The sequence below is a fragment of the Pteropus medius genome, unplaced genomic scaffold (genome assembly GCF_902729225.1).
Source record: "Pteropus medius unplaced genomic scaffold, Ma_sr-lr_union100, whole genome shotgun sequence".
Lineage (NCBI taxonomy): Eukaryota > Metazoa > Chordata > Mammalia > Chiroptera > Pteropodidae > Pteropus > Pteropus medius.
The window spans coordinates 13,047,301-13,058,987 of record NW_024349225.1 but is presented as its reverse complement, the minus strand read 5'-3'; the positions used below and the strand labels follow the sequence as shown (position 1 = coordinate 13,058,987).

Here is an 11,687-nt window from a genome sequence, read left to right as displayed (position 1 = left end):
TCAAACTCTCCGATAATCAAAACACGCAAGTTAAAATTAACAATGAGATATGAGACTCTAAAATTCTTATTCACAGGGTTTCCAGGACATTTGTATTAAGCAATAATATTATCAACATTATGATATTTCCAGACCCATTACACTCTTGCTAGTATACCAAACATATTTTCTCATGCATTTCTTAATGATAGAGACTTGCCCCCAATAAAAACTCATTCCCATTCTTCAAAGTTTTTTCAACTCTTTCAGGAGAAAATCTCTTAAATTAAAGGTATTAGAGACCTCGAGGCCTGTTTCATAGATTACCGACTTGTGTTATGGTAAGCATCAGTGGCGATCTCTCTCTTACATGAATATAATTGACTATTTACCTCGAGACATCTCCAATTTGGTTAACGGTCTCTTGGAATTATAAAACAAATGGTGTGAAAAGAAAAATGGCCGCCTCGTCAAGCAATGTGCTGAAGGAAGAATAGGGGTGCATGAAAACGTTACCCTAAGAAATGTTACTGTGTCGACCACACAAACGAAAGTCATTTTGATTGGTTCGGTGTCCGTCAACACAAATAAGTGAAAAAAAAAAATCGTATGAACAATTTAAAATTATTTTAAATTGTATTTTAAAAGCAATGTCCAAAGTACAAATGTTAAGCTTGATTTTTGACTATCAATATAAGTAATAGTATTGAACCTATATAAAGGATTTTTCTCTTTCAATTTTTAAAAGATATATATTTTAAAATTATTATCTCTGCTGTTAACAGCTTTTTCCCAGCTCCCCACAATGAAAATTAGAAAAAAAGAAAAAAGCCTTTATAAACAAGTCTGTGGAGTGGTGAAAGTTCAAAAGCCAATCTTTCTTTTCAAAAAAAATGTCTAGGCTAATTGCTTCGGTCCAGGAGGAACAGAAAATTTGTGTGCAGTTATTTTGCATTTCCCTTAGGGAGTTTATTATATAAACTGACAAACTCACCAGACAGTACTTAACTGAATGATAGGTATGTTTTTTGCTTATTTGTAAATTCTTTCATAAGGAAAATGCAATTTTTTTTATCTGGCATAAATTTGAGTGCCATAAAAATCAACTGCATTTGCTAATTGTGTAAAATCTGTATCCGTTTCTAGTTTCGAGCTGTTTCTTCATGCCTCTTCAAATAAATTAATGTTTGATAAGCAAAATTATTTGCCTCCAATATGATTAGAAAGGGAGTAAACTTTTACAGGTGACACATATATAAAAAAAAATAAAATTCCAAAAACTTAGATGTGGACTTGATTAAAAGAGGAATTCCATTTGTATTAACACATCACCTAGAGGGGAAAAAACCACCTGTATATGAATAGTTTACACTCGATGGGGACACTGCACCTAAGTGAATGATTTGACTCCCACCAAGGACTCTGGCATACACCAGTTTTGTCTCCCATGCTTCTACTCTGCAGAGTTGAGTCCCTTCCTACATTTTAGGCAGCATTCCTTTTTCTGTAATTGGCCACTCTTTCAACTTAAATATTTCAGGGAAGTTATTTGTGCGGAACTATCAAAGGAAAATGAGACACACTCAGGTCCTTAGCCTGCCCAGATGCAGCCAGAGTGACGAGCGTACCACTCCTGGAGGCGTTTGGTAGCATCACGCACGGTTTTTGCTAGTTGGTGTGGACAATCAAGGCACTCCAATATCCGGAGAATCTTCCTTTCTACATTTTCCTGGGGAAAAAAAAAAAAATAGCATCCACTGCCATCCCCGTTAGACACAACAGCACCATCCTAACAATTTCAGCATGCCCTTTTTATATACAAGCAGCCCACAGGGAACAGCACATGATGACGTCATCCTCCTCCTCCACCTCCCACTCCCATCCGAGGGATGAGACACCAGAGAAAGTGAACGAGTGGATAAGCCGATTTAAGATATTGTGGGTGAAGTCAGAAACCTGTTTGGGGGTGCTCCCAAACTGTCAGACCCCCAGACCATGGAAAACCTCAGTTCTTTTCTGAAGCATCATGGCCCTTAGAATCCGTGCTAGCCACTTTGCACTTAACTGCCTTGCCAGCCGATATTGTTAGTTCTCTTTACACAGAAATCTTCTCAGTCTTTAAGAAAGAGGAAGCCCTTACTTGGCAAAGTAATCAAAGTAGTTCTGTTTCGGGAAGATTTGTTTACAAATTATATTTTTGTAGAAAAATCGTAATTGAAACAAACCATTGGACCTATCCATCTAAAGACTTCTTGCAATAAATGTAATCGATCACTATTAAAGATTTAATTAGGACTACTTGGTGCTTTGTACTCTGGTATCTGAAAGCATCTTTATATTTGCTCACTTGTTTTATTATCTGTTTCCCACACCAGAACGAAAGCTCAGGTACTCCTGGGACTTTTCCTCATCTTGCATCTTTTCCTCTGCTTTATCTACTGCACCTAGAACATAATAATAGGAGCTCCATGAATACTTGCTGAAGGAATACCAATGTGCCAGTAGCTAGCCAAATGTTTTTTGTTTTTGTTTATGTTTTTCCCTTTAGAAAGCCACCAGAGAATCCCTCCAGGGGCCATAAAATCCCAAACTGCTTTTACCTGAGTCACTATTACATTGCTCTATGGAGTGGGGACAGCAGTTCACTAACAACCACCTCAAAGATGTTCCCATGACTATAGTTTGCTTCTGTCATCAAGGTCACCCCTCGGGGCGATCACATTATCCCCTTGCTGCAAATCTAAGACAGGTACCCGAGGTTAAGTTTAGACCAGCTGGTAACCTTGGAAACCTTTACGAGTTTTTAAATTACGAGATGTTAAAACCAAGAACCAACAGTTACTCTGACATAGACTGGGTTAGCCTTCTCCCCAGTCCAAACTCTGAGCATCAGCAGATACAAGGGGGGAATGCTGAGCTCAGCTGGGCAGTGTTGAAAGCAGAGCCAAACAGGGATTTTCCATAGGTACAGTCAGTCCGGAAGTGGAATTAGGCCATGGTAACCCACCTACAGCACACTCTCTCTGCCTGCACAGAGACTTGTAGGAGCAGCAGCAGCTCTGGCAGATGGTGGTTAATAGAACACTTGGTTCTCATGCATCTAACCTACTCATAAGCACCAGTCCTTCCTCTTGCCATAGATGTTTGCCCCACTCCCGGCCATACCCGGATTTCTGTGTGCTTCTTCTCATCTCAGGGGTCATCCCCGATGTTATTTTGACTTGATTACACTCTGATAGGAATGGCAAGAAGTGTTTTCTGAATTTACTGGTTCATAAGAATATCTGGAATATTTATGGTAAAATACAGCTCCCAAGGAACTTCTAGAATAATCATAGCTGTGTAAATCAGCATCCTAAACGTCCTGGAAGGCATACAAAGCAACAAGGAAAATAACAATAAAACACAAAAACAAACACACAATCTGTATACACCATGGTTTACCGCAGAATTATCCACAATAGCCAAAAGGCTGAAACAACCCAAACATCCACAAAAAGATGAATGGATAAGCAAATTGTGGCAATGGAATATTATTCAGCCTTAAAAAGGAATAATTCTGACACATGCTACAACATGGATGAATCTCAAAGACATAATACTGAGTGAAATAAGGCAGACACTTACATGAGTAAAGATAGCCGAGAATACTTTCTTGAAATAAACAAGGATGTGCATGTAGATATTGAAAGGGCAATCTAAATATGTATAGAGAAAATATCCGAATAGGCACATCCTAGTAAAGTTATTGGACCGAAAAGATAAATAAGAACTCTTTGGATAGCCATGCAAAGATTAAATCATTTATGGGGCGGGGGTGGGGTGGCCTCAGAATTCCCCAAAGCCAGAAGACACTGGAGGTTAGATTGGATCCAGATTTCAATCCTTAGGGTTATGACTGGACTCGATGATTCATTGATTAATCACTTAATTCAACTAACATTTGGAAACCATTCAATAAATGTTTGTATGTGTGGACAATAGAAGCATCATCTGATAACCTATCATTTTCCTGAGGATCCAAGTCATATTTCATTTATATGGGACGTTCAGCTCACACACTAATGGGAAAGACAAATATGTAAACAAATTATCACAATATTATTTGCTAAGAGTCAAAAGTCAAGGTAGGAACAAGAAGAAAGGTGTGTTCAGGAATGACAAGAATTTAAGGGACAGGTGGAAGAAGGCCTAGGACAGGGCTAGATGATTATGAAATTTGCAATGAATTAGAGGCGAAAGAAAGGTCAATGGAGGATTTTTAACTTCGGAAGCGTGTTCTGTGCTTGTGTGTGTGGAGGCACAGTTCTTATCAGACCTCAGAGGTAGAGGAATGAGTTCATCATACTTATAGGTCATGGCGTATTATCACTTTTAGTTTCCAGATGAAACTCTCCTTTTATTTATGGTCTCTTTATCCTCTTCTTCTCTCTCACTCCCCTTAACTCCCACTATATACAACCATCTTATGTTTAACCCTTTTCCTGTTAAAAAAAAAAAAGTGCAGCTCGTGTAAGAATGCTACGTTTTCTAGGATTTGACATTTTCAGTGATCAAACTACTAAAAACAGAGTGCTGTAAATAGAATGATGTCGTTCGTTTCCAAAGATTATTGACATACTAGAGCAATATGAGAATAATAATAAAAGAGAGATAATCCGTGGCAAACTTTGGGGGTCAGGTTGGAACTATAATCCACGAGTTGTTTGTTTTCTTACAAATGTGCATGCTTTTGCTAAAAACATTTTCCACTTACTATAAATTTATTTCTTCAGAACACCCTGGTATTTTGCCCTTTTATATTATGTTAAAACTGAAGTTTCAAGTCTTTCCAATGTCCTAATACCTGAGTACCAGGTGACACGTGGCTTGTTCTGGTAGTGTGTTCCAGATCTCACTTGCTTTCTGTAGCTAAGGAAAATAATATATTAACTGTGAGGATGCATCACTGTCATTAAAAAAAATAAAAAAGCTAAGCTGAGTTAACTTACCAAGAGTTTTGATTAATATGGTATTCCAGAACGTCATAAATATTGAAAACTAGTTCTCCAACAACGAGATCATCTTCTACCCTAAACGTGACTGCCACCCGCTTCCAAAGTCTCTCCTAAGTACCACAAAAACTTAGAGTAGGTTCTTGAATTCAACTATTGGGCTAAAAAACCCAGATTATTCTTGAAACGGAACCACCACCAGGAGAGAAAGTAAAGGGTGGCTGGCAGAGAAAAGAGTGCTATAGTGAGTATCTCATATGAAGGAACAGGCGTCTGGTTCAAAGTCACCTGTCATCAAGTGCATATGTATTTAAAGCCTAATTGTTTTACACGGTCTCAACCGCAGCTTCCTATTCCCAAGAAGCTAGGTTCAAAGACACACAGAATTGGAAAAGGATTGTTGAGGTCATCCAGTCTAGTTTGCTCGTTTTCCGATAAGGAAACTGAATTTCAGAAATACGACTTGCTCACGGTGACCAGGTGATGGGCTCCTTTCAAATCCCCTTGCTGCTGCAGCGACTACACTAAGCATAGTTTATTCAGTAAAGGGATGCTAAATTTATACTTCTGAACAAAGAATGGGAAGGGTCCGTCTCACTCAGTTTACATTCTAGATGTAAGTAAGGAGCTTCGCCAAATAGTGTAGGCTGTCGCTGAGACAACCCTTTAAAAAAACCTTTCATCGTGGCCATTTTTTTTAAATGCATGAAAAGGGAGAATATACTGAACTCCCATGCATCCATCACAGACCTTAAACAACTACCAACACTCTGCTATTCTCATTATAAATGTATTTCTCCATTTTCTTTTTGCTTTTTTTTGTCTGGCTGGAATAGTTTTAAAGCGAAAGCAAGACACTGTATCATTTTACCAACCAATATGTCAATATGTATCTCTAAAAGATGAGAATTTTTAAACAATATTAGCACAATAACATGATACACCCACCCTATTAAATTAGTGATGAATTCTTAAATTGGCTAACAACGACTAGTGCAGGAGAAATAACTCTGTGAGAGCATTCACTAGTGGATCAATGACAGTCTACTAATAAGGCTTAGAATTCAAAAAAAAAAAAAGAAGAGAATTTCAAAACTAAAGATTGCAATCTCATTTTTTTCTTATATAGCTCTGCAAATATAAATCTGGATATTCAGACTCCAGAACAGGGTAAAAATAGGCTATGAATCAAAACATTAATCACATCCTGTTAATTTTAGTTATCTATTTCTTCTTGCTATTTTAATTCAACATCAGTTTAATATATTTAATCATAGTTTTATTCAGGGAACAATATTTTAGATCAGTCGTGGAAAAATTTTGACCAAAAGACAAATTTAAAGCTAACGTAGGGTGGTCATCAGAACCTGTGCCCATGACCTTGGATGAGGTGCTAACTTAGTCACTTAGAAAGTCCTGTGTTCATAGTCTGTCCTGTGACTCAGCTATCTGCCACATAGAATAGTACAAAACTCCCTAAGACTCACACTTAGGAATGTAAAAAGCACAAAAAATAAATAATTGGCCATTGGGTGACAGATCACATTACCATTCATACTAAAAGTAGACAGTAATAACAGGAATTTTGAGATAGCTTGTAAAACACTGGACTCTGAGTAAACTTCGAGTTAAATTGTTTTGTTTTCACTGGAATATTTAGGAAGACACTTCCATCCACAACACGTATGCAATAGTATTTGCTGATTCTGTTTACTATTGGAACCAAACGTTTCTGACATAGCAATTATTAAATGCCTGTGTAAAAGGCAATAGATACGTGTTATTCAACATCCCAGAACGGAGCAGGAGAAAAGCTCTGACTTATATGGGTCTTTGCTCTGCACTCAACACATTTTCTGCTGTCCCAAATCCATGCATTCATATTCAGGGTTCAGGCTGAATTTGTGTTTGTGTGGGTGGCGACATCCCCGCCTCACCCCCATTCCCAGCTTCAGGGAAGCCAGAGGACTGTCCGTAGGATGGGTGATAAGGGGGACATATTCTGCAAATTGATAGAAAGGCGCTTATCAATACTTTACTTTGACACATCGGTGAAGTGCTGACTCTTCTGAATAAACAACTTACTTGGTAAGTCATACCTCTCCAGACAATTCGACCTGATCTTTTCTTGGCTGGGAATTCACTAGACCTGAAAAGAATTTATGTTATCATGTATGCTTCTAATTACATATTGGCTTGTATGTAGACACAGTCTATCAGCCCACATATTTTTCTACCAGCACATCCTCACTCCCAACAGCAGCGACATAAACCAAACAACACTGACCCTTTCTATAAGGCCTTCGGCTCTATTTTGCAGAATAAATGATATGGGCAAATAAATTCATATTACCCAGAGCCAAAAACAAACCAGCAAACAAAAAGACTGACGTGACTTGGCTAAGTCTTCCTTATTAGTTATGTGTCAATCAGCTTTGTGACTAGGGACAATGCCTTCAGTGTGTCTGTTTTCCCAGAATGGTGCACCAAAATCACAGGAAGAGTTTTTTCCAAAACATAGTCCCCAAGACTCTGTAATCTTAACAATTCCACGGGTGATTTTTCTGTGGCCAGCACCAACAGTGTGCAAGAATCACTCCCTAGAGCACCTAGAAAAACACTCCACACATACGGAGTTTTATACAGATGTGTTATATAAATGTTTGATGAATAAATGAATCAAAACTGGAAATTAGCAACTCCGTGAGCTGAGACCACACCCGAGGTCTACAAGTCTATGGCTCTTCTAAGTATTTTGTATCTTGCCTTGTCTGGCCTAGATAGATGCTGACTCAACTCCGATCCATGTTGCCACACCCCATTCCACCCAGAGCCCAGCAACAATCCCACTCAGCTGAAGAAACTGCTCTTTACCCTGGACTTGTAAAGCAAGGAGACTGAAATCATAAACCCCATGGAAATACTGTATACAACATAACTACTTATTGGCTATCTATGGAGACTCTATGTATACCAGGCACAGTAGAGGATACAAAGTAGTTACAAGGTTTGATACTTGCCCTTGAATAGTTTGCATTCAAAGTTGCAAACATAAAGGGATGTGTCACATCCTGGGCCGGGAACTTTTATTCCTGACAACATCTCATTATTCCTCAGAGCGATTCTGTAAGGGGATGAGTTTTGTTGTCTGTTTTATAGGTGGAGAAGTAGAGGCACAGAGGTTAAATACCAGCTCTAGGCTATACGTATGTTGGCAGAGTTTGGATCTGAACTTTTCTTTCTGACTCCAGAATCTAAGCTACTGCTGCTAAGCTACTATACATAGTGTTGTGGCGGTTACTATGCATTCCACATCCACTCAAGAAGTGGGTAGCGAGCATTTACTGTGCACTGGGCACAAAAGCAGATCACACATGGTCTCTGTCTTCATACAGCTTCTAGTTTGATTGGGGAGGCAGACATTTAATAGTGCGATGCGTATAAGAGGGAGAAATGGAGGCTGTTACACAGGATCCTGGAACTAGGAACTTACCCTGGTCGAAGGATTCGGCAAGTAGCTGACCCCTAAACCTAGCAACTTCACTCTCTAGCTGCAGGATTTGGGAGATGTTACAGTTTCTCATCTGCAAATAAAAACAGTAATACCAAATTACAGGGTTTATGTATATAAAGCACAGAACCTGACAAAAAGTAAGCACTCGATTAGCAATTATTTAAAATATTCATATTTAAGAATATGCAGAAGCAGGGGTAAATGCGGAACGAAAAGAGCAGGAGACAATAAGAGGAAAAATTGTGGGCAAAGCCTCTGAGGCAGGAGGGGCAAAGCATCACATAACGTGCTGTAAGATGCAGTCACACCCGGCTAGAACAGAGAGGCCTGGAAAGGTGAGTGGGGACCAGACCAAGCCTTCAGTTGGGGATTTTTATTTTTATCTAAAAGCGATTGAAGCAATTAAAGGAACTTAAGGAAGAAAGTTGTCGAGATTCACATTTTAAAAGATTACCCCAAGGGATCTTATTGCATATACACACATATATACACATACACACACATACACACATACACACATGCACACATACACACATACGCATACACACATACATACACACACATACACATACAGCTTGCACAGCTTTCATAATTTAAAAATAATAAAACTTATAATAGATACATTTATCATTTTGATTGTGGTAATAGTATCACAGGTATATACATGTCAAAATATATCAACTTGCACACTGTAAATACACATAGTATATTGTATGTCAAATATACCTCCATAAATCTATTGTGCATAATAAAATCATTTTTAAAACTAAGTCATGTTAATCAAGACGAAAATAAAGACAGGAAGACAAATTGACAGACACCGAAATAGTTTGCTTACATGGCAAGTGGTGGTGAATTGGATAATGATGGTGGCAACTGGAATGGAGGAAAATAAGTTTCTGTGGAAACAAAAACAGTCCAAGGAAACTGGCCCGGCTAGCTCTCTCCACCCACACCACAGGATTCAAACCCAGCTCTGGTGAGTCCTTGCAGTGTGATGGCGGCTTCCTAAAACAGCTGCTCCTGTGTCCAGGCAACATTTCAACTAAATAAATCTTTTAAACACATCCCAGTCATATCCCCAGCAGCTGGCACAGTGCCTGGCACATAGTACATGCTCCGTTAGTATGCACTGAAAAAAAGTGACTAAGTAATAACATACATTGATTTCTGTCTCCTGTGTGATGTCAGTAAAATTCATAATTTTACCTAGACTACGGAAAATCCCAGTTTACTCCCATTCACAGGCTCCTCTTGCCCCTGTTCGCAAGGCTCTTTGTGCCTGGTCTCTGATCTCCTCTCCGGGTTCGCTTTCTTTCTTACTTTTCTACTTTTCTTTCACTTTCGAGAAACTTTAAAATCCTCTGCCTGGGACATTCTTCCTCTCTATATGCAAGGCTCCCTGTCCCCAAACATCGTCCCATCGCATGCTGCCATGCCACCCCCACGTAGAAACACACTCACTCGCTCTTAACACACACGTGCGCATGCAGCAAATTCCTATAAATGTTAGGGTTCTTCTTCCGCGACCAGCCCTCTCTGCAAGTCTGGGATGAGGACCTATTCTTCCGGTTCGCATGGTACCTTTTCACTCCCTCATCAGAGCATTTATCCCCTTTAGTGAGAATTGCTTATAATTCTTTTTTTTTTTCCCCCTCTCCTCTCTCCCATCCCACGTGACTCTAAAGATGAGAGCAAGAGTGTAGACAGTCTTACTCATTTATATGTCATCTGTGGCTGGTCTAGTGCCTGGCATATCACAGGTTCTTAAAGAATATTTGTCGAAGGAAAAGAAATAAATCAAGTACAGCATATATTAAGTTAAATGTCCATGTTAAAAACAAAAGCAAATAATACAGAGTTATGACATAAGTCAGGACATTTACAAGTAGCAAAAGTACAGTTGGAGTGACTCAGGGAGAATTCTCTTTCCAATCATTTTCTGTGATCCTCTGAGAAAAAGGTGAACTCCTGTCGTTAGGCCAATTCAATAAAGTTCTCTGCAGTACTTCCTGGCAAGGTGTATGCCAACTCTTGAAAGCAAAACTTCCCTTTAAGGTGACTTAGGGGCTGATAATGGTTAGAACCAGGGCCTGGCTAGTTGGCCCAGAAGTCACACTATTAGAAAAGTCACACTACTAGGGAACAAGCTGTGGTTCACTGAACACATTTTCTTCTCCACTGTTCCTGGAAGAAAGCTTCAACTTGTGCAACGGGGAGTGCCGGACGACAAAAATTATAATCCCGAGACCCAAATTTTCTTAACCTTTGACCTTAAAGGTCAAAATGTCAAGCAAATAAGCAGAACTTATATTCGCGTGGCACCACGTAGGCTTGACTGCCTTCTCATGATCTCATTTTATAACGCTGATAAAATTGGATAAATAATCGATGCATTGCTGAATTGTTGATTCGATTTGAATTTGAAGGAGGGCAGCTGAGTTCATTCATTCCGCGAATCAGTAATCTACTGACTTAAGTGTTTTTTAGAGCATCGGATACATCAAATTACTGATGATTTATTACTTAAAAGATTTTAAGCAACTGTATTTCTTGCTTTGGATGTTGATCTTTTCACAGTGGAGAGTATTTGCTCATGCTTATTCTCTTTGTGCTGTTTAAAGAATCGCTTTAAATCACCTCTGTTATTGAGTAGAGGGCAAGGAAAGAGCATGGTCTAGTCGACAGCATCAGTCACTGCACCTCTAGGTCACAGAGCAAGTAATGAGGAGACACAGATGGTCCTTGAGTGAAGGGTCAGCGAAAGTGTGCGAATGGTCCTCCAGACCACCTGGGAGGCCTCGGTTCAAACGGCAGCTCTAACCACGGATTAGCACTGCGAGCTCAAAGTACCACTTGTCTTCATTGAGCCTCAGCTTTAGAATCTGTACTGCAGTTTGCCGTGTCAAGTGATTTAATCAAAGGACTTAGGCCGGCGCCCGCCCTAGTAAGCATTTGAGAGTTCACAGCTATAACATGGGAGAACTTGTTAATGCATCAATAACAGCCAGGTGAGAACCGTGATGAGCCCAACTGCTGCCGAGGGCTCCGCTGGTCCAGCTTCTCGGTGCTCTGCAGCCTGGCCGACCCTCCTGATTGAGAGGACCATCTCCGGTAGCGGACACGGCTCTCTTCCAGTTAGCGGTCTCCTCGAAGCATCTTCTCGGGCAGGTAATAAGAGACCAAAATGGGATTTTAGC

The 11,687-nt window shown here is 39.6% G+C and overlaps 1 protein-coding gene across 4 annotated transcripts in view; it reads right to left on the bottom strand.

The window, feature by feature from the left end:
- Positions 1-69: 69 nt before the first annotated feature.
- LOC120617738 (translation initiation factor IF-2-like) overlaps positions 70-11,687 on the bottom strand; it is a 16,790-nt gene continuing 5,172 nt past the window's right edge. The window contains exons 2-4 of one of the 4 annotated variants that reach the window (XM_039881606.1): positions 9,326-9,386; positions 8,467-8,557; positions 70-1,708 (exon numbers count right to left, since the gene is read on the bottom strand). In XM_039881606.1, the coding sequence (XP_039737540.1) occupies positions 1,665-1,708; positions 8,467-8,557; positions 9,326-9,386 (196 nt within the window). In that variant the 3' untranslated portion in view covers positions 70-1,664. Of the gene's footprint in view, positions 1,709-6,190; positions 8,558-9,325; positions 9,387-10,303; positions 11,647-11,687 lie in introns of those variants that run through there. The other 3 variants (XR_005657027.1, XM_039881605.1, XM_039881604.1) reach the window with 3 other exon arrangements.